Here is a 23,861-nt window from a genome sequence, read left to right as displayed (position 1 = left end):
AGCAGCAAAGGCAGTGGTGAGGTATTAGCTTGTGGTATGACATTACATCATGGGGCTCGCTTTCCTTGATAAGAGTCACTGCATTTAGATCTCATGAGACAATCTTACAGGGGAAAAATCCTGTTGAAGCAGCGAAATTTCTGCGTGTGGAGCTTTTTGTTGTATTGAGCCACGGGGTAGTGAGACTAAATTAACATAAATTTTTTTTTAAAAAAAACGAAGAAAAGAAACGATAAAAAAAAAAGAAATTAATTAGCTTAGAGGTGCAAAACTGGAAAGGTAGTGAAATAACCAATTTCATAAGAATCTGGATGAATCCCATTAATTAAACCTGTAGCTTTTATAAATCAGGGTTTTAGAGCATAATTAATCCAGTGATGAGAAGTCTTTCATTTTACACATAAAACGCCATAACAGGGAAATTTACTCATTTTAGCCAAGTGCAAATGTTAGGTGTACACTGCCATCTTCTGGTTGCTTTGAGTAAAACACAAAACAAACAAACGTGACATCTGAACACACAAATAACAAGCAGCCTGCGAAAGATTGACTCCAGTCTGTGCGTGAAGTCGTACCAACTTCGAACTGGAGTTTTAAATAAAATGAAATCAGCAGTCAACAGTTTCTTGTGGGTTCATGTTTATTAATAATTCTCAGTAATAAAAAGAAACAATTAATTACTAACATGGCTTAAAAGTTCCACAAAGGAAAAAGTGTACAAAGTATTCTAAACATTAAGGAAACCTTCATTTTTCTTCAACTTAAATTAATGTTTTCAATTTGGCAGCTCACGCAGTAGAAGCTGACTGTAACAGCTTTTAATCCTCTGTAATTACAGCGTGTTGAACACGCTTTCGAAGGCTCATGAAAGTGCTCATTAACCATAAATTGAGCTATAATAGTGTATTGAAGTGAAAAGATGGGATTTTATGGAGAAGACGGCTAAAAAAACAAATGAGGAAGAGAAGAGGTTTTGTAAAAAGTATTTTTAGAGAAGAAAGTATAAGTGGGAGAAGAGTCAGTTTCTGAATATGTAATAACTTACAACTTTTTTTGTCTTTCCTTTTTCTCACGGACTGATACTATAAACTAACTTCTTGGAAAACAGTCACGCTCTGAAAGAAATCCACTGTGGTCACACAGCTGCTAAAAGACACACGAAAAAATGACTTTTCAAAATAAAAGCCAAGAGCTGTGTGTAAGTTCAAAAACAACCATGCCATGTTAAGGAAATGAAAATATAGCTTTAAGACTGATGACAATTTACCAAGGGATCCAATTTCTCCGATTCAGACCAAAATAGTGCTGACAGGCAGCCGTGCTCTGCTCTTCATCAAGAACCGAAGGAACCGAAGAACAATAGGACGTCTTAAAATAGGAACATGTGGGTGAAAGCTTTCCCATATAAAACGCTGACCGAGCACTCAACATGCCACGATCACTATCTAAAGTCATATATACAGCTGTTTAAAAACAACAAAAAAGAACAGATAACATGAAAATACTAAAAAAGAACATAAAGAAATAAAATATTCACTCAACACATCATACGCATACGTACTTCAAACAGAAAAGTTCATTTCGAAGAGCCGCTCATTACGAATCATGCGTACCCGAAAGGAAGACAGACATGAGATGATGGGTAGGCATGAGGTGGAGCCGGTGGTGGGTGTCAACAGAGGGCTACTAGGTACGAGGAGTTGACGACAGAAGCCAAAACCTCCACCGCAGCAGCCATGCCCTGCATCCATCCTCCACCCACTGCACCAAAAATACCTTGAGATAGTAGCATGCGCCCTCCCATTTTCCTCTCATCTCCGTGCCTTGAAGTCAGAATAACTGGCTCTCAGCTAACTCAATATCACTAAAGTGCTCTCTTTCTCTCACCAGTTAACCCTGTAGCGCCAGGTGTACATTTGATACATGAGTTTTTGAGACTTCTACATCATGAATGCATTGCACTTTTTTTTAAAGCAACAGAACATTTTTAAACATAAAAAATGGCTGTGGCAAAGATGATACCAATTTAAATGCTTACACGCAAATTAATACTTCCTTTTATTTAAAAAAAAAAATGTGTCTGAATTTTCAATTAAGACACAATAAATGAAGAATTTTCTGGCAGTTTTCTTATGACTTTACAGGGTTAAGCGCATCACTGAGGTCAGCCAAGGGGACACAAAAAAAAGAAAAAAGACGACGACATACAAATGAACACTTGCATAGTATCAAACGCCAGAAGCTTCCATCAAAAATAAAAACAAATAAAATGAGGAAAATTAAGTAACTTTTCAACTTACGGTCCACAAATATATCACACTTGAGAAGTGTGTGTGTGTTTGTGTACATGTGGGCGTGAGAAATCTGTACAGCTGTGCAGACATGAGAAGCTCAAATGGTGGAGACAGCTGTCATTTGTCTGTGTGTGTGTGTGTGTGTGTGTGTGTGTGTGTGTGTGTGTGTGTGTGTGTGTGTGTGTGTGTGTGTGTGTGTGTGTGTGTAAGTAAGACTGGGCTGTGAGGAGAGAGAGAGGGAGAGTCCGTCCATCTGTGTGTGTGATGTGAAGCTGGCTCCAGCATCAGCTCAGTACTTCGGCACTTTGCTGTAATCTTCCCGGCCAACGTTCTTGCAGAGACACATGGAGAGGATCATCCCGAGGAGCTGGAGGAAAGAGGAGTTGTCGGCTTAGATATTGCATTTGAAACTGATGAGCAGAGTGTGCACTCAAACATGCAGGTGATAAAACCAAAGAATTTCTGTGTATTTACAACAGGCTACAATTATTGAACCACAGGCTTTGTTTTTTTCTCCAAGTCTGTCTTGAAACAATATTCACATACTTTAGTTATGTCCACTGCAGAGCTTCAACCGCACATGTCCATTTACGCTGGCATGAGAAACGTGTTTCCCCAAATTCTGCTTTAATGTAATGTACCCTTAACCCTAGTTTAGCTTAAAAAAAAAGGGTATTTTTTAAAAATATTGTACACTGTCTTTTAATTTAAAATTTTTTAATCTGCTGTTCGATTTATTTTCTTTTTAAAATTTTGCATTGTGTCAGCACTTTGTGATTCCTGTCTGTGAGACGTTTTGGAAACACTACATATCCAGTCTTAGTTTGAAAACGACAGCACCGTGTTTTAGTCTAAAACGGCAGAAACTGAGACTACTGGAAACATTATTATATAGAAAAAGCAGGGACAGATACTACATAAATAAACACTGCTTGCTTTCTGTTCTGAGGACCTCAGGCCTCTCGCTTTTGAGCCATGATTCACAACCTCAGATGTCAGGATCGTACTTCAATACCTCCCAGTTTTTTTTAACATAAAGAGCCAGATTCTAATTTCACCTTCAATTTTACTGCAAATTCTAAAGGTTCAAACACTCTCCTCCACCTACATTTATATATTATTCAAAAAAGGTAAGCTATATAAATACGTTTTTGGTTTTCCTAAAACTTTGGAGGTTTTGTTTTCTAAAGGCTTCTTCACTTTCCTTTTAGTGCCTCTGACATTCAGTTAAAGAGGAAGGAGAAGCTTTTCTTTTTAACCAAACTAGATTCTGCCTACAAGAGTTATGTACACATGCTGGCCAGCTGTTTCACTCTGCTTCCAGCTAAGCTAACTGGCTGAAGCCAGAGGTGTGGTAATGAAGACCAAACTTTTAAAGGAACAGTACATGTGGCACCTGGGTGTAGGATTAAGCTGCTGTTGTCGGTGTAGTTACACATTCACCTAACAAAACAAGCAAAAGATCCATAAAGGAAAGACCTCGAGAGAAGGCACAGATCTTCAACTTGAACTCAAACCCACTTTGGTGACCTTTTGTGAATGAGGAAGGAGTTAAAAGTAGCCTATAGCAGTATATATGGAGGATTATAAAGTCTATCTACTACGATAATCTAAACATATGTTTGCTTTCTGCCATCGTTGTAATGAACAAATATAATTTAATGCATTTATTTATCTTGTGTCTGCCTGACCTAACTTGAAACTGTATACCAGCTACGATCCAAGCAAACGCAGACATGGTGCAGTTAAAAACAAATATACTGGCAGCCTTAAGGCACTCTTGATAAAAATCAGAACAGGAAGAGGCGGATACTGTACCTCCACGACTGCCACGGCAGCACAGATCCCCAGAATAACTCCCAAGTTATCCTTTAGCCATGTTTCTATGGTGGTTTTACAGCCCTACAGGAGAGAACAAGAGAGGGGGGGGGGGGGGGGGGGACATGCAGAGAGATGAATGATTACAGGATCACAGCCGGACATGAACTGAGCCTTTTGAAAGCACAACTGTTAGCTCTGGGTTGAGCCTGTGAGGGGAAGAATAACAGGTTTAGCTTAGCCGAGGAAGGGAGCGACTGGGGAGTGTAAAGTTTCTCAAACACGCAGACCAAACAACAGAACGGTGGAGTTGTACTGCTGTTTGGATAAATCAGAGCAGTATGAACAATTTGCCTCGGCTGCCACCGATCACGGCGCTGATTGAGTTTAACCACAGTCGCACACTGAGCTGCCAGTCTTAGTCAAACAGTTCTGTAAAGATTAAAGGTGTGACGTCTGTGTCATCTCCCTAACCATGGCCTAGACTTAAAAACAAAACAAAAATCCAAACTGGTGGGTTTTCATTTTGAAACGTGTAACTTTTGCTCTGTTTATGTCTACTGTCCATTCTGCTCCACAGTTTTAGGACCCTTAAAACAGAGTTGTGTTTTAAGATCTCCACCCAGTCTTAGTCTGAAAGCTTCAGTAATCTGTTTGCTAAGACTACTGGAAAATTCAACTCCGACATCTACTTTACCTTAATGCTGATTGGGCCTTATCAGACACAAACATTAAGTGTTAAAAATCGTTAAATTCCCTAAAACAAAGAATCATAAATTAAAAATCATTCCTATGCTTACGTGCAGCTGCAAAGTACTTCAAATAAGTCTATACTTCTTGTAGTACACATCCAATCAGTAAGTAAGATACTTTTTAAATGCAGTGATAATAACTGTAGTAAAACTCTGATGACAGCAGATCATCTGCCTCCATTTCATCCCATCCCCAACATTCGCCTATGTCACAGCAACCGTCTACACGTCCTCCTTCACTACATCCATGAATCTTCTTTGTGTCCTTCCTCTTTTCCTTTGTCCAGTGTATCCACTAACCCTCCTCTGCACATGTCCAAACCATCTCAGCCCTGCCTCTCTAACGTATAAAGGCCGAATCAAACATGCAGATCATCAATTCCTTTTTTTTTTTTTTTTTTTTTTTTTTTTTTTAAAATACTGTGATATTATTAATTTTACTACAGTATTTTGGGGCTGTCCCACTGCCTGGAGAAAACATTAAAGAAAATACCAACAATAATAATAATAATAATAATAATAATAATAATAATAATAATAATAATTTGTATAAGCAGCAATATCATGGTATGGAAATAAAACAATTTCAGTCTAGGTTGTATAATTTAACAGTTGCTCGCCTAATTTTCAACTCTTAGCGCACAGACAGGAGGCTGCAGACTTTACATTGTGTTATTTACCGTTTCATAAACAGGTGGATCCGAGGACAAGGTTGAACACAGGCCTGCTAGCGCCTTATCCACTCCAGGCAAGGAATCATTACGACAGGAGCAGGAATACTGCACCTGGGTGCTGTTCTTGACCACAGGGTTCTCAGACCAGTTGCCCGGCCCAGTAAAACCACAGCATTTCATCTGGTAATATGGGAGAAAGTAAGGATGTGAGACAAGTTAGAAACACAAAAACCTCCACAGAGGATGGATTGAAAAGATTTTGCTGCATTTTATTTCTTTAAAAGAGACAAAAATGAATTGGAAATGAAACTGGATCCAAAATTAGCAAATCCCTTGGCTCTGTGAATGAGTACTTGTATTATGATATTTGAGAACAATGTATTCTTGGCTGCTGCTTTCAGAAAGACCAGGAGGAAAGAGGCTTGGCAAGAAAGAGGGAAAGGTGGAAGAAGAGAGGGAAGAAACTGGGTACAGGCTGATTAGTTTAATGAGTTAGTTCATCCAAAGTGCAAAGCATACACATATTTTCACGTATCCCTCAGATCAGTTTTATTTGTATAGTTCTGAAAAGGCTGTCTCCAGAAAACGGTGGATGTGATGGAACTTAGGGAGCCCACCGGATTGGATGAAAGTTAAGTTAGACGAAGGCTGCAGGTTACAGACCTACAACTATTCAGCACAATTAGTCTCTCCTGATGTATGGAAAGCTGCAATCACACCGTTAGCTGCTTGCATGATAATTGTTGATTGACTGAGTTACGCATTAAAAAGGATAGAAAAGCTGCTTATAATGTATTGTAATGTGATTCTTGAAGAATTATTTAGAGTAATCACGCCTGCCACCAAAACAATCCAAACTGAAATCTAAACAAATGTTGTTGTTTTTTTTGGCGGGGGGGGGGGGGGGGGGGGGGGGGTCGACAAGGCGTGGAAACACACTGAAGCGTCAACTCACCGTCCTCTGAATGTAGTCCAAGGGGTGCTCTGTGGTCCTGTTATTGGGGTAGGTGATGATCACAGTCTTAATAATGCTGTCCATCTCATATGCCAACTGGAATTGAATACGAGTATATTATTATCAGTGTCTAAGAATCAGAAAACACACCATGGCTGTACGTAAATAAAAGTGCTTTTTATTTTAGGCATTAAAAAAAAGGTTGAACACCAGCCAGAGAGGGGAAGTGAAACAGTGGTGATGAAGGAAAGCAAATAAACAAGCAACAACCCCCCACAAATCCCACAGATGATCGTTCTTTTCCAAATTTTAAATTTATGCTTCTTCGAGCACCGCCGCAGTCGGTTCTTCTATGTGACGTCTCTTGCTGGGCTCAAACATTGTTCAAATACAGCTTAGCAAGAGAACGACTCCGTGTTTATGTGTGTACGACCACAGAGCGGTGGCAGAGATGCAGCTTCTGAGGCTCTACAGCGAGAGCCTCACCCTATTCTGGGAATGGGCACCACCCTGCCCTGTGGTGAGCCTTAAACACAGGGAGGGTGTCTTGGGCTACAGATACGCAGATACACATGTACGTACACATACATGCATATAAATGCTGGAGGGCTGAAATAGCCACCACCTATCCTGAGCGCAGTGGTGAGGTTTATCAAGGGAAAGGCTTTTTATGTCTTGGAAAAGAAAGGCCATGTTTAGAGAACAAAACCGGTTTTAGATGTTTATGTGCTCCAACTTAACACTCCCTTTAGAACAACACAAAGGTGGTGCTATTACTGGTTTGACCTGTATAAGAAAGGTTTTAAGGGGGGAAAACATTAAAACATCAGGAGTTCAGAAAAACACATTTACAGCTACGCAACAGCTTTTTAAAATTTAATCCAATACGTTTTGAAAATCTTAAGCTGTTTTTTGGTGTTGTTTGTCATGGTTTTTATTTTAGCCAGCTTGTGTTTTAATTCAAGCCCCCCTGCCGAGCTAATAACATCTATCAAAGGATTAAACTTTGCCACAGTTTGGTTGCTGTTGTTTAAAACTTTTTTTTCACCCAGAAATGGGTGACATGATAGTTAATACGATGACAATTTCTGCCTCTGGGGTGAAAAGTACTAACGTATAGAAGATGAAGACAGACTTATTTCATATGATTAAAGCTTTAAAAACATCATTTAATGCGATTCTCCAGCACACTCGCTCCACATCACTAATATGATGACGAAAGCCTTCGATTACAGCAACCTACAAACTACTTCCGGTACTGTTATCACATGTCTCCTGTCCTCCTTCTTTATCTCACTTTTCACAATCCAATCACATGACACAAACTCAAACTGAAACTTTCCATTTGTTGAACTTTGGATTCCTTACAGGTTAATGTACACACAGCCAGCGAAAGCTGTGAAGGGGAAACAAGTACCCAGTGGGCCCAAACTGTACTAGTGGGTGGAGGAGTGGTAGGTGGTAGAATGCACGAGAAGCGGGGGAAACAGGTTAAATTAGGAAATATGGTAAAAATAAAAAAGGAAACAAATATAACACAAAAAGAAAGAAGATGTGAAAAAAAATATAGGGGAAGAGAGTAAAGCAGGATCAACTAAACTAGCTTCTTACCCGATCTCTCTGGAAGTAAATGAGAACTCCAGCAGTGATCTGGGCAACGAGGATGAGGAGGAGGCAGGTGAAGTACTGTGAGGGGACAAAGATGTATGTCAGTTTTACATAACCACTGATAAGAGATGAAAAACACCGATGCAAATCTTAAAGCAGATAAAATAATTATTTTTTTAACAGGAGTGAATGAAGTAAGAAAGCTTGTATTGGTGAACATATATCTGTAGTTCCCATCAGCTTTGCACAGTTTCACAGCAAGTTTCAGGTAATTATAGGCTGCTGGTTTAGTTTAGGTTTTTTAATTAGTAGCAGCAGGAAGACTTTCAACGAACACTAACATATCCAGCCACACGCAGCTGATAGATAGAAAATAGATTATTAAGTCCTGAATATCATGAAACTCGGTTATTTTTGGGCAGCCAAAACACCAAAACAAGTGTTGACACTTTTTCTGAATGAAAAAAACCCCCCCCTCTAAAAACAGATTCAGAAGAATTTAATGAGGCCAATCTCACGTTAAAGCTTATCTTCTCAGACATGGCTGCTTTGGTCCCGACAAGTTCCAGCATGAATGCTGTTTTTAGATCTTATTCCGTGCTCTATGATTAAACCACAGACCTCAAACTTGCACAGAGGTCAAACTTTAACTTGTCTTTTCAAATCAACCTGAAGTTTGTGTCAGACTCCACAGTTTCCAAGCCCTAAGGCAAGTGTGTGGGGAGAGGTGCGAGACCGAGGGCATACTAGTCACTTTAGTTTCCAACATGGTGCACAGTGAATTCATTCCCTGCGGTGAAACTGTCAACGTGGAGCTCTATTCGAACTTTCTGGGGCTTCTGAAGAAGAACATTCAGCAGAAGTGATGTGAATTATGGTGCATGTCAGCCAGCCATCTCCTGTCAGCTCAGAGCACACTCAAAACGCAGAAGTTTCTGGACCGCTCACCAGTTTTGCTTCCCTACATTTTCATCCTTTTCACGAAAATGACAATCAAGTTGCAGGTCCACTGTTATGACACACAGGAGGTGATCCAATGAATATTGCAGAGGCATAAATGTAAAGAGTCATAACAGGACTTCGACTAAGATAGCAGCCGTGCTGAAAACAGTGTAGGAGACGATTGTGAGATCAGCCAACGGTAAAGCTTATAATGTTTATAATCTGGACCTGTTCTCTTAACTTTTTTTATTGCATCTCATCCTCACACAGTTAATGTACTGAATAGATAGAAAGTAAACAAATTATCAACTCTAATAAATGGAAATTTATTCACATGTAACAAATAGAAACAAAACAGAATAAGAGAAAAACACTTTTTGGGCAGACACATCCAGCTTTTCCAGTCTTCCCTCAGTGTGTGTGTGTGTGTGTGTGTGTGTGTGTGTGTGTGTGTGTGTGTGTGTGTGTGAGTGAGAGAGAGAGAGAGAGAGGCTCTACTGCCAGCTGGTCACTGTCACTGGAAGAAGTAGGTCACAGCAGTTATTCAGTTAACCCCTTGCAGGTTTAACACTGTAGGTCACGCACCCATCCCCACTCTTGTTGTATCCCCTACATTTTACTGGCTTTATCCCCATCCCCCCCACCCCACCACCTGTAAATCCACACATGCTGTGATAGCCTGGCAGCACACATTTAGCAGAAATGCTGAAGGGTTTTAATGTCAGCAGGAATATACCACATGTTCTTAGCCTTGAGAGCTCAAGCAGGTAGGTGAATGTTTCATTAAATAAAATTAAGCTTCTGTGTGTTTAAAACGATAAGAGAATAAATATAAATAAGTAGGAAACAATACCTCGAACAGTATTTACTGTTTTAATTATGCACTCGATTGCAGATAGAGGCAAAAGAGATTAAAAAGAGTTTAAAGTCAGTGTAGCTTCTCACCAGACCCAGAAGACAACGGACTTCGTAGATGGATCCAATGCAGCCAAAGAAGCCCATGGCCATCGTCAGGGAACCCACTCCGATGAGGATGTATGAGGCCACTTTCACAGTATCTGATGATTCCTCTGGAGAAGATGGAAACAATCAGGGGCACAGAAAGAGATCAACATATAGAATTCCTGAGATCTAAAAGGGTGGCACAAACATGATTTTTATGGTGACAGGCCCCTGACTTCTGTTCTTTTTCTCCACTAACTGTAATACAAATGCAACTGTGTCTAGCAGGCCAAATGAGACAGACTTTTGCACCACATAAGTGGGGGCCTTTTTACTTCTGCAAACACATTTTTACACACACAGGTTACGGTTAGCCAAACCTCGTTCACCGAGCAAATTTTCTATGTTGAAATCATGCAAGCTTTTGTGTGAGAACACATTCTTTTCTCACACAAAAGGTTTTTCTCTCAGAGTAGACTGAGACAAGTCAGTGTGTGGCGAGATAAATTGATTTCCCTTTCTGGTATGTAGAGTGGGAGGGATTCTGCAGGAGGAGGGGGCCGGCACTGGGAAGGTTGGAGAGGAGATAAATTGGAGCCATTATGTGACTCTGTGTGTTATCTGCTTTGGAAGAGCTCCAAAGACTCCAAGCTCAATCCACGGATGAGGCTAGATTTTGAGCTCTGTCAAATGGCTCCATCTTATCAAGGATTCCTGGGCCAAGCAAACAAAACAGCAAATCAGATAACTCACTCGCGACAGTTTGGTAAAAGAGCTGACAGACAGAAAGGCTCCGACACCTCACCTCTAATATCTGTGAATATATTTCTGTGTTGCTTTTCTTTATATGTGCTCTGTCAGATGCACAGTCAATATTAATATCTCTGAAGATTGTTAAAATCAAGCTAAACTTTATTACTCTACTTTATGACTGCAAAGAAGGAACATTAGCTCTTCTTGAACTAGCACCATGTTACTTTGAAAACCTCCATGATACACTTTATCATCTGCACTTATCGGAACAGGATGCATCATTAAACAAAAATAAATAGAAAATCTTTATGGCTGCAGCACATTTTCATATCCTGTCTTAACTATAAATAATATTTTATAGCTCACGCAACTTGTCAGAACACTAAATGGAAGCCTTTACAGCATTTACAGTAATTTCTTGTTAGTACTGAAACACCTTTAAATACGTGATATAAACTTACCAAAACTATGAACAAGATGTGACTGAATGCATGTACACTGCTGATTCGACATGGGCTACCATAACAGTGTATGCTGTGGTGGTTTAAGAATACTTTCTGAAAGTGATGAGGTCACCGTGTATCGAGTGTTTATGAGGTAACATTAAAAGGGAGGCAGACAACCATGTTGTATGTTCTATATCCGGTATTCAGCTGGGGCATGTTATTTCTGTCTTTCTCATAACCGCACGCCCAACCCTCCCCTCACACACACACGCAACCAACTAGTAGCTGCAAAAGCAACAGATGTCCACGGGTTTCAGTAATTAACCTGAGGGATTTAGGGACATGCATAAAAGTATACAGTAGGTACAGTTAGGAGCCGGAGCGAGAACATTTAGCAACACTAAATATATTAATGCATGTAAGAGATTTCTAAGGCTCTAGTTAGAGGTGCAACAAATCAACATTTACATAGTCAGACGAGAGAGAAAAGCAAAGAAAAAGTTACATGACACAGCAAGATATGTGCCGACATTTTGCTTCCTATATTGTCATCATTACATTTATTAGTGTAATTCAACGCACTGAAGGTTCACTTGAAGAGTATGCAGCTACAGTGGACCGCAAACATGTATTTTCCATGTAGATGGTAAACCGGTGTGCTATGATTATTAACTACAGAGTTTAAATTAGATGTTCTGTGTGTGGTTTTCATGCAGCCCGGTGTTTACGCAAACTAATAACATACACCCAGAAGTTTGAGGAAGTGCAGTGCAACTCTAATGCAATAACATGGGTATTTGTAAGAAGCAACATTTTAGTTCACAAACAGAATTATACAATCATGTAGACATCCAAGCCTCTGTATGAAAAATGTCACCAAACAGAATTAAAGCTGTATATTTTAATTAGCCTGCATAGTATAAAATGCAGGCTAATTTCAGTTAACGGAAATGTTTCAACACACTTAGTTTTAGATTGTTAACATAACTCACTACAAAAACCTTGGCAGCAGCTAACTGAAAAACACAATCGGGGTACTGAGTCTGCTTAGTTCTTCTTTCCATCTTTTCATCACACATTTAGAAAAATGAAGCCTTTTTAAATAAAAAACAAAACAACAGTTTCCTTGTACTCCTAAGACCAGTTGCAGGTGTTTCAAAGGTTGCAGCAGCAGAACAGAAACTGTTCTTTACAAGCTTCCTGCATCTGTGTGCTTCTGGAGTAATACCAAAAACATAGCATCCTCCTGCAGTCAGCATGTATTAGCCTGGTTACTGTGCTATTCTGTCATCTACTCTGGCAAGTTTCTATGTAGGTCTCTGTTAGATATTCTAAAATAGTTACTTCAGTGGTTTCCATGGAACTTTCCATTTAAAGAAGGAAAACTCATGGTGCCCTTCAAGACGGCTGGCGAGGGAGAGCAGGAGTTAGGATTGTTTGGTGCTGCAGGTCCTTCTGTAAACATGACCGAAGCCACACACTGAGCTTCCATACAGATGGCGAAAAGTCATACTTGACTATACGCACAGGTTTAAAAATTAAACACAGGCAGATCAAGTTTTTTTTCCTTTACTTTGCTGAATTCTGAGTTGAAAGAGTCCAAAGAAAATCTTTTTCCAGCATGTTCTCTTTTTCTCTCCCTGTGCCTCTGTAAAAGTTTCGGAATTAATATGAAGCACATTTCCAAACAGTGCTTTGGCGCGCTCTCCGTCTCACATACCTCTTCTCCCTGACTCCCAGGCTGACTTGTCTAAATAATATGCACGCTGTATTTTAGCAAACGCCAGCAAGATAAACTGAAGGCATCATGTTACAGTAAACTATTAACATCAGTGCTCTGATATAGGCGAGTATATAGTGAGGGGAAGATGTCTTTTTTAACTTAAAAAGAGGGGGGGCAGGGGCGCCTGAAACCACAACATCCTCATAGTTTCCCTGCCTGAAGTCACTGGGACAGCTGCAAAGGCCTTTGCTAATATAACTCATAAAGAATGGAAACTAAAAACACAAAGATCCTGTTTATAGGCAGACCAAGCTTCTGAGGGGAATGCACAAGAGTCAATAAACAGAGCTGGCTGGAGCTTTTGTTCTTCTGCAGAGTGATACGATATTTTCTGTGAGGTTAGACATCCAAGGCGGAGCAGAGTTTGACCAGTCCATGGTATAGGGAACATAAATACAAGTAGGGGGGGCGGTCATTAGACTCCTCCTAGCACGAATAAGGTATGAATGAATCATGCTATCTCTTGGGGAACAGCTGGATTATCACAACAATAGGCCTGAGGCTGAAAAGGATGATGCACACTCTACTGCCTTTATTTCCTGAAGGCCTAATTTGAGATAACCAAACTCAGCTGAACAACAACCTTGGACTCACTAAGTTTTAGGACAATAAAGGTCAATTCTAGAGATTGTTTTGATCAAACTCTACTCTTTTCACAAACAACCGATCAAGATAGCAAATGAAAAAATAACCCCAAACTTCCAACCAAAATACAGATGACTTCTGCTCTACTTGACCTAGAATTTTCTTATCTCATTATCAAAGAACTCAACTTTTATTTTTGATCATTCAGACTTCTATTTAGTCCATTAATCGTACTTGTTAAAAATCACTGGAAAGTTCAGCCGATGCCGTAAAACCAAACAATGCAAGGCGCCGAAACAATTAACAAAACAGTAATTAATCTAATTTGACTGATTCAAACTGAGTCTGTCTAAGAGCAGTAAATCTCACAGCCCTTCTAGCCTGGCACAGTGAATCAGGTCACAACCACTCATCAGAGGTTGAGTTAAATGGAACATTAGACCCTGCTTTGGCAAACACGACATATGCAGATCTCCTATAGGAAAGAAGTATCAGAGTCACGTAGAAGAAAGTGCTGCATCTGACTTCCAACATGTACCAAGTTGCCAGACAATAAAAAGAAGGAATTTCTCTTTACAAACTGAGAAAAAAAACTTGACTGCTGCTCTTGGAAATGCTCCACTTGGGATGAATACACTGAAAGCATTTATAAAAGAGATTTATGGCAACTAAGAGTTTCCATCCGTGGTTCTCTGCTTTTTCAGGCAAATCTGGACATGGGCTTCATTATGCTTTCTCCAGTCTTCTTCACAGTAGTTGAAGACGTTTCTATCTTTAAGAAAGCTGATAACTGCAATAATAACGTATTTCTTACTATGCAGTGTCTACAAGTAGATATGTGAGAACATCTGTACAAGTGGGAAATGTTATCTAGCACCTCTGCCATCTGTAGGACTAAGAAAACGGGCAAGTTCAAAGTGTGGAAAGTGGAGGAGGGGGATACAACTGCCATTTTCCACCCTAAGATGAAACCTTTTAAGATGCCCTAGTAATCAAGAGCCCGTCATCCCCCCTGAGTAACCCACTTCTCACAGATGTGCCTGTCAGTGTGTGTCTGTATCTCTACAGGGTGCACAGGAAGTCATCAACATTCATATGTGAGTCACACTTTTAGTAAGGTGTGAGCAGACCCTCGTGACCTTTTAGGAATGCGCCTCAGGGGATAAAATCTGCATTAGTTGTAGAGAGGAGGTACTTACGTAGGACAGCAATGAAGCTCTTGTTATCAAGCAGAACCCACAGTCCAAAGCCCAGGATAAGGGCTCCAAACACCTGTGGAGGTGACAGAGAAAAATCAGGCACAATATGTGCTCTAATGTCTTACACACGGTTTGTAGTTGGTTTGTTTTTTTCTTTTTTGCTCTCTTGGTCTGTCACATGTGGGATACATCTGATTGCATCTTGTCCCTTGTGTTTCTGTCTGCCTTTCTCTTTCTCTCATAACAACATTTGGAAAGAAACAGGATGTGGAGGCAGTCATTCCACAGGCTTTTCTCACAATTAACATCAGTATTCATAACAGAACTGGAAACTGGAACATAGTGTAATTGGTTCCTTAAAGCCTCCAAAAATTATCAGATTTACTTTATATACCCTTGTAATGAGGCTATGAAGCTGAGACTATCAATGTAATTAAGCGGGGCCTTGTTTGGAAATTGTGGGGCACTGTAGAGGGGGCAAAATTCTCAAATAAGAGGCTCTGTTGATTCCCCAGCTATCCACTTGTATCGTTGCCCCTCCCCAACCTCCCAGCAGTAATTAAAGCCTTCGTTAAGAGCCGTTCATTTAGAGAGACTCTTGTGCTCCCGGCAGCCATCATTAGCCCTCCACTTCCTGGCTTCCCCTAACCTCCCCTAGACTAATCTGTCCACATGGACAAACACTGACACAGACACACACGCTTCCTATTAGACACCAGTGGCGCATTCACATCAAAAGGTCTGCATCAGGTTTACAGCCACAGACCCACTAGAAAGGTCTGGACATCCCCACAGAGTTAGTTTTAGGAGTCTGGGGTTGTATGAACCTCTGGACTTTATGTTGTGACCAGCCCAAGCGACTAGGAAACAAACAGAAACCATCTGTTGTAATTTAGACCTGACCGAACTTCATATCTCCTATCACAGAGAGAGTCACAGCGACATTTCCCTGTGTATCTCTACCATCCCCTGGCAGCATCTGACAGTTATTCAAATATAACCCTGAAAGACATCATGCAACTCTAAGTGCGTCATAAGTGTAGGATGCAGCATACTCGTCTGTCTAGCTTAGCTAAACAAAACTGCTGACAAGGTGAAAGTTGGGTTACTCTAACAGTGTGTGCAATGCATGTGCAGATACTTACAAAGAAGAGGAGGTTGAAGAGAAATAGAAAGTATTTGGTGACTGCAACGCATCCTTTCCCCATGGCTGTGTTTCTGGGAGACAAAAGAGAATTTATTGGCTATTAACGTCAGAGAGTTATATCACAGTAAAGCGTGGGCAAGACATTAAAAAAAAAAGAAAAAAAAGAGAGAGAGATCACAAACCGACTCAAGATGAAGAAAAGACACAACAAGGAAAGTTAGCTTTGAGTCAAGGACGTCGAGAAATCTGCACAGCTGGATTCCTGATTAAACACAGCTTCAAATCTTCAAAGCACCGTCAGCCTAGTTCATTTTTAAACAGTCACATTTCTCCAGGCTTAAATAGCTCAACCGACCAACTTATTCCCTCTTTTGTGCGACAACTGCTGCCCTGTTGTTGGAAAATATCGTGTTTTCGCAGTAACACTTGTTAATGAATGCAGTTGCGTTCTTGACAAACAAGAAGAACCACCCTGGTTGGAAAGAGCAGCAGGAGGACCACCACAAAGTGACGAGTGGTGAAGTCACGACGGCTATGTGGAGAGGATGACGGCTCGTGTGGTTACGTGTACTACTATCTCAAATCGAGAGAGACTAGACCAACCTACCAACTGCTATAACACAACACGGAAACAACGAGTTTGGTTAGCAACAGTTTTTTTGCAGTGAATTTTATGAAGGAGCCTATATGGTATAAAACTACAACCAATAAACACACGACCGAACACTGCTGTGATCACATCCTCGAGGAAAGGCCTTCACTGTCTGATATTCTTGGTTTTAGAATAGAATATCATCAGCTGCACTGTTTTACAGTAGTTTACCTTATGCTCACATGCAGCCTGTTTGGGTTTCATACATACACAGAGTGCACTTGGTGACTTTTCTCAAAGTAATTTTTTCCCTTTAAAAAAAAAAAAAGAAAGAAAAGAAAAAAAAAAAGTAGGCCAGGCCAGCACCACACACTCGGTACACTTCATGAAGCCTCCCTGGTAACATGATTCAGCCTGAGCAGAACCAGTCCAACGGCAATATTCACCACAGCTTTCTCATACTAAGGAAAAACAGGAAATATAACCAGCTATTGTGGTTATTCGAGGAGTCTGAGATACAACATGGAGGCACTTGTATATCTCATGACAAGCTCTCTCTTCCTGTGTCACTTATTTCATCTAAACCTTCTTCCAGTATCTGTAACAAGTAATCATGTATTTAGTTCTTTTTTCTTTTGCCTATGTTAACCAACAGTTCAAATTAACAATATGTATCTTGTAAATCCACTCAAATGACTTGCAAATGAAGACTATTTACTTTGCTGACATCTCTTAATCACATCTCGTTTCCTCTTCACTTGATAAGAAGTCTGTCTACAGATTATGCCTAAAGGAAGCTGCCGTGTTTTTCCAGACACTGTGTATGTCAAAGAAGAGAACATGAAAATTAATTATAGCCTAAAGATAATATGAAAAATAGGTTCTGCTCAACAATACTCGTTGTTAGTTAAACTTAGCCGGGTCAGATCTATGATACGTGTCACTGCCTCGCTCTCTCCTCCTCCCCCATTTCCTGTCTATCTCCTTCACTGTACAAATAAAGCCAAAAGCTACAAAACAGACTTAAAAAAAAAAAAAAAAAAAACCCAGCAAAAAACAACCAAACCCCAAAGCTTTGATGCTGTTCAGTGTAGTTCAAACTGGTTTTACCATCAAATTTCATTTGAACTGCTGGTAACTATCACATGAGTGAGTTACTTAGACTACACAAACATAAACACAGACAAACAAATACTTCAGATTCAACATGCTTTCGTGGTTTTAAGTTGTTTGTCAGATACACAGTCTGTAGAGCAGCTCTATCAAAAGCCTTTCAATATTATTACTTATTAAATGTAGCATAAAAATACTGATAGAAATACCAACACAATTTCATATTTACAAAGCTACACACAATGCAAAGCCCAAACCACACAGCAGATACCCTTGCAAAGTAGATAATCCTTAAAGGAGATTGTTGGTCTTTATGTCTAGATGGTGAGCAGCAGCGGGGATTAAAAAAAGGCTTAGTTATGACAACCATTGTTTGCTGACTGAGCCCCCAGTCCATCTTAAAACAGTTCCCAACAATGCCTCAATGCTACTTATTATATTTCTGAAACAACAAACATAAATAAGATAACGTGCTAGCCTAATTTATTACGAGGCAGTAACTGAGGTTATACTCTTTTGGGAGTATAGCTTTCATAGAAGCTCGCACACTGACAAGATCAAGTTGAAAATGCATTTAGAGAATTCTTATTGCGTAGCTTACACAGTCAAAGCCAATCACAGTTAACTTCCTGGAAGCATGTGAAAATAAAGGCTCGGCAGTGGAATGGGAAGTGGAGCTAAACAGCCACCCAGGAGTGGGATTTTAACCATTCATTACAAGTAGAAAATATATATATGCTGCTGCTGATGTCAAAAGGCAGTTTACTTGAAAGGTTATTTTTCATCTCTCCAATTTGAACTAGGTGAAGGCTCAGCTTGGTGTAAAAACAATGTGCAGGATAGAAAAAAGAAAAATTCCCCTGAATAAAACCGCGACAGAATTACCTGAACTTCCCGGCCCCGTGATCTCACACATTTTTCCCCCCTCTTTACATCCTCCATCTCCCTCCCTGTGGTTTGGCGTAAGGTGCGAACACCTACTAACAGTATTTTGGGTGCAATAAAAGGTTAAAAGCATTACGCTGAAATAAGTGTTTGTACAAAGGGTCAGTTCACAAGCATGGGTTACAGAGACGAGACAGCACGAATGGCAGATGGCAGCAACTGTGTCTGAAATGGACCCAGCATTGATCAGCTATGGTCGTGTTGAACACAAAACGTCAGGCAGTGTGCCAAGCTCCCTCTACTACCTCCTCCTAACATGGGTCATATTCCCATTTTAATATGACCCACTTACGCATCTGTGAGGCCACAGTGTTGGAACGAATGAACCAGACACCATCCTGGTACTACTAAAGCTCTCAATATCGTGCCAGAATCCTGCTTTAACATTTCAAAAACTGTTGATCACCATGCACGAACAGGTTGTAGGTTGTTTACTGCTGCATTTTAGTGACAAAAGAAAACATCTTCAAAATGCATGCATTCTTAGAAACAGCCCCTGGAGTAAAATCCGCCTCTGCGGTCTGCTGGTCAGAGAATCAGGGCTGCTAGTATTGATAGCTTTCGTCAACATGTTATTTTTTATGTCTATGAAAGTTTTTAATTCGCCTGAGTCATGGGGTGTCGGTAATATAGACGATGTTTTATCAGTTCAGTTGCTTTATTAGTTGATACACCTCAGTGGGTTTTCAGGGATGGAGGGGATTTCCCATTTTGCATCTATGTAATGACAAGCTGTATGGCAAAAGAAATCAGTAAACTCCCCATCTGTGGTTGGGTGCCTGGTACCTACCCACGTAAATGAAAATGATGACACATCTGTGGCAACAAGACTAAACACAGATTTGGTCTACAGTCACTATATCATGTAATTGACAATGTTTTTATCCACCCATCCAACCATATCAAGTCACATCATTGCCAATAAATCAGAGAGATTTGTTCCCGTTTCTCGGTTTCTAAGAACAGCCAAGGGGTTGAGGTTATCAGATGTGTGATCACAGAATTACGTCTTTGTTTTCTGGGGTGGGGTTCTACTGTTTCTGGTTTTCTATTCAAAGCTGAGTGTGAAGTGGTGTGGGTGAGATGTGCACCTCTAATTGTGATGTCATGGTTTTTGGCCGGAAAAGTGGTCAAATCCCTGCTCCGGTTTGAAAGTAAGCTCCTCTACTTGAGGTAGCAACTTTTAAGTATTTATACAAGTGGTGAAACAGTGGAGTCCAGCATTGTCAAATAAATGTCGATATACTGGTCAAGATTCCTACAATCTACGGGCTGTGAGCTATGAGAGAAAGGACAAAATCATAGATACAAGCAGTAGAAAGGACTTGAAAAGTGTCTGAGCTCCCCCTTAGAAATAGGGTGAGGACTCCAGTCGCTCGGGAGAGGACAGAGTATAACCAACGTTCCTCTACATCAGAAAAGACAAAAAGGGGGGGGGGGGGGGGGGGGGGGTCGGACATCTGACTAGGATGCCTCCTTGTCCCATCCTAGTCGAGGTGTTTGAGAGATTTTCTAGGGCAGATACAGGACATTCAGCAGAGATGTCGTCTCTCAGCTGGCTTAGGAACACCAAGAAGAGCTGGAGACAGTGAGGATGGACAGGAAGAGCTATATTTACACTGCTGTCCTCATGCCTCATGACACGGACCCTTACAGGTCATAGAAAATGGATGAATGGAATTTTGTGAGATGACAGATTTCAAATTTCCACTTATGTGACATTTAAACTGTCAGAAACCAAAAAAAAAAAAAAAAAAATCCCCCACTATTCAGTAGAAAAGATGAGGCATTTATGGCAACGAGACAATCATTTTGTGTATAAACGAAACAAAACAGAGTAGCAAAAAACCCCACCAAACTCTAAATTCAATGATAAATAACAGCAGCCGAATGAAAAATAATGAATGGGAAGAAAGGAATCTAATTTTAACAGAATTAAATATCAAAGTTTAATACCAGAAGAAATTCTTTTGACATCCTTAGACCAAGAAGAGTCAAAGAAAAAAAAAACAAGAACAAAAACAAAACTGTAATTACTAATCTATTAACACAATGATTTGTGGTGCAACAGCAGTGGGAGAGGGTTTTTTTTTTAGAGAGACTTCTGTCTGGGAGGTATTTTGCCAGAAAGTTCTCTTTTCTAATACATCATTTTTTAGTTTTCATTGGTAGTTTGGTCCACTTTTTAGAAAGCCCTGCTGGCATATATTCTTAGTTGCTGATGACCTTTACAGCGAGTCATCAATACCTGTTATGGTGCTTCCAAAATTAGATTTTATTCTGTATAGGCTCTATAGGTCCAACAAAACCACTGAGTAACTCGATTACGTCAATCTACAACTGTTCTCCAAACCCTGAAGTACAGTTTAACAAATTTAACAATTTGTCCAATCACAAATACTTCCAGAATAAGCAAACACTCAAAATAGTCCCTTACTCTACTCTACATTAAACTTTCGAGAGAGGCGTTTGAGCCCAGGCAGGCACTGAGAATTCATTTGCCTACTCAGACTTCAACTTCTTCTCGTACACCACAAAATTGCTTAAAGGCATACCACAAATGCAGAAAGACTGCAAGACTGTATTAACTGGATGTTACCTAGAATTTCAGTAGCTTACTCATTGCTTCCACTTCAAACTATCTCAGCTTACAATTAGGGCTGTTGCACTGAGAGAAATAAAACAGTTACTAGGCCTCTAACATGTGGAAGGACCACCCAAACCCTGGAATTACAGCACCATTTTTTGGATGTGTTTTTTTTTTTTTTTTCCCCCCAGTGCTCCCACAGAGCCTCCACGGTGAAAAGTGCAAAAGGTTTAGGCCACTCCTGCTGGAGAATGGCCAAAAATGTTTCTGGTTCTTCTTGTTCTTCTTGTTCCATAGACAAGTATCAGAGCACTTAACTAGCTGGATTAATGAAGAGAAATGTATAAAATTCGAAAAACAGCCCCATCTTCTCAGATTACAGACAATATCAGACACAGACTCAATAAGTGGGTAATTAAAAGTTATTTTATATCCACCACGAATACTGGCTACTGTGTAAATAATACGTTTTAGTGTCAGTGCGTCACCTGTTTTGTTTTTGTTTTTTTTACTTTGAATATTCAGACCACAAGTTTATTGGGATTTATTAAGATCAACATGGGAGAAGATTTTGATAGGAATTGTTGGAAACTAATTTACTTTAATTACAATTCATTTTATTTAGGGATTTATTTTCTGTAATCTTTCTGTGTATGTGCCAGATGTAGAAGGCTTCCACCTGTATGTTTTGTGCTCACAGTATAACAAAGACGTGAAAACTTTGAACTCTTTTACCCTGAAGCTTCACACTGTAATTACTGCATTAAGGGGATGAACTGTGCTCAAATTTCATATTTAAAAAGACTTTGATGCTGATAATCTTGATAACTAATAACCACTTCACATCAGTTATTATAATTTTCTGATTAGTATGTGTTTTATGTGCACTTTGCTTTCAATTCAGTTTAGTTTCAGTTTAATTCTTGTTTTTTGGCAATTTGTTTACTTTTCGTTTCAATACTAGCTTTTCTCAATTTTTAAACTGTATTAATGGAAAATGTCAGAGGCAGGATTTAGCCACTACTGATCTATTAATATTTAGGGGTGGCTGTAGTTCAGAATGTAGAGCAGGTCATCTACTAATTGGAAGACTGGTGGTTCGATCTCTGGCTGCTCCAGTCTGCATGCCAAATATCCTTAGGCAAGATACTAACCCAAAGCTGATCCCCTTTTTAAATGCAGTTGAGCCTCAATAAACACATCTATCAATGTCTTTGCCAAATTTAAATAAAAACTAAACTAAAAATATTTTCCCTGTAATTCTATTTTAGTTCATTTTTGTTTTGTGTTATATTTCAGTTAACTAAAACTAGATGTGAAAATATATTTGAGTGAACTATAATAGCTTTACTTCACATGCTTTCACGTGTTTATTATACCGATCTGGCATGTGAGACCACATACGTTTGGGCCCCAGATTTCATAGGTACGTCACTGGTCTTAAACGCTTTAAACTTTGCATTACGTTGCCTCATGTAAAAAAAAAAAAAGAAAAAAAGGGGGAGTTGTTTTATTAGTTTTTTTTTTCATTTGCTCAAGTGTAAAGTCTAAAAAAATAATCACAAAATACCAATCATAGCAATTATCCACACTCAGCCATTTTTTCAGTGTCCAGGAAGGTCGAAATAATGTAATTACACCATGTCGAAAGCAGAACCTTGAACATCTGTTTTAACGTTTGCCCAACAAACACGTACAGCTCTCACACAACATATTAAAGTCAATACACCAGCATTAAACGTGCACAAACGACAAAAAGCGAGGACTTGAATCTGGCTGAAAAAGTATTTTTACATCTGAATGACTCCTGGGACTGAAACTCTGGCTCTGCCTGACACTGAACACAGCATCTCGTGTCTTTCACGGCTAGCTGACCGTCCACTGACCAGCTCCTCAAATTTCCCCGACAAAATTAACTACTCACTCTATTAACAAGTTTCCAGCAACTTTAACAGAAAATAAACGGCCCATAAAGACCGTTGTAAACTAAACAAAAGGTCTCCAAACAAAGTACAAAAAAAAGGGGGCATTCCAACGGCGTGTTTTCACAAGCTAGCGCGGGTAACTCTGGGGTTATTACTAGCTAGATACACAAAAACATCGCAAACACTTACTTTGCGTCTCTGGAGGTGCTCAGAGCTGACAGAGGAGTCTACCGTTGAAACAGAGTCTGGTCTCGGAGTGTGAGAGAAACAAATGATGGTGTCTGTCTGACTGGTTTGTGTGTGGTTTATGTGCGTGAGGGGGCAAATTCGTTACACCCACATTTTTAACCCTCTCCTGCCTTCCTGGTGCAACACAACTGCAGGTGTGTTTTTTAGTTCTTTTATTACAATTTCACAACCTCAACCTTGTGAGTTTTTCTTTTGTGGGTGTCTCATTTACACAACGGGCACATTGTTTTCTTTTCTTCATCAGGAGAAAACAAAAAAACAACAAAAAAACAACAAAAAAACCCAAAAACCAAACCGCGTTCAACTTCCTGTCAGACATTGCATTTGCGCAGTTTACAACGGCATCTAAGAAAACAGTGTAACACCTGTAACACCTTAGCAATCAGTAAAGGATTTTCGTGGCTTTTTCTGCGGTTGCAACTGCAGTTTCATTCGCAGCGGATGCCAAATGTGGGGCCCAGCATTAGACGAAGCACCGTCTTCTGATTATCATTAATCTTATTACCCTGATAGCGTCAAGACTGTGCGTTTTGCAGACATTTTGCAACTTCT

The 23,861-nt window shown here is 39.8% G+C and overlaps 2 protein-coding genes across 4 annotated transcripts in view; one reads left to right on the top strand and one right to left on the bottom strand.

Annotated features, from left to right (window-relative positions):
- The window catches only part of syt18b (synaptotagmin XVIIIb), a 367,435-nt gene that overhangs the window by 224,959 nt on the left and 118,615 nt on the right, over positions 1 to 23,861 (top strand). The gene's annotated exons all lie outside the window — the stretch shown is intronic.
- On the bottom strand, positions 623 to 23,405 carry cd82b (CD82 molecule b). Of its 2 annotated transcripts, XR_013910106.1 has the most exons (10): positions 23,250 to 23,405; positions 15,897 to 15,969; positions 14,752 to 14,824; positions 9,989 to 10,113; positions 8,105 to 8,179; positions 6,494 to 6,589; positions 5,545 to 5,718; positions 4,113 to 4,196; positions 2,506 to 2,661; positions 623 to 2,443 (listed from the first exon to the last, which is right to left on the bottom strand). XR_013910106.1 is itself a non-coding variant. In XM_026175700.2 (9 exons), exons 2-9 carry the CDS (start codon positions 15,957 to 15,959, stop codon positions 2,584 to 2,586), a joined length of 768 nt encoding a protein of 255 aa, XP_026031485.1. In that variant the 5' UTR covers positions 15,960 to 15,969; positions 23,250 to 23,405; the 3' UTR covers positions 623 to 2,583. The 2 variants fall into 2 exon arrangements, 1 of the variants encoding a protein (XP_026031485.1); XM_026175700.2 differs by having other exon boundaries at positions 623 to 2,661.

Source organism: Astatotilapia calliptera, chromosome 7, assembly GCF_964374335.1.
Source record: "Astatotilapia calliptera chromosome 7, fAstCal68.1, whole genome shotgun sequence".
Classification (NCBI taxonomy): Eukaryota; Metazoa; Chordata; class Actinopteri; order Cichliformes; family Cichlidae; genus Astatotilapia; species Astatotilapia calliptera.
Note: the sequence above shows the minus strand (reverse complement) of the source record. Positions and strands in the feature narration are given on the sequence as shown.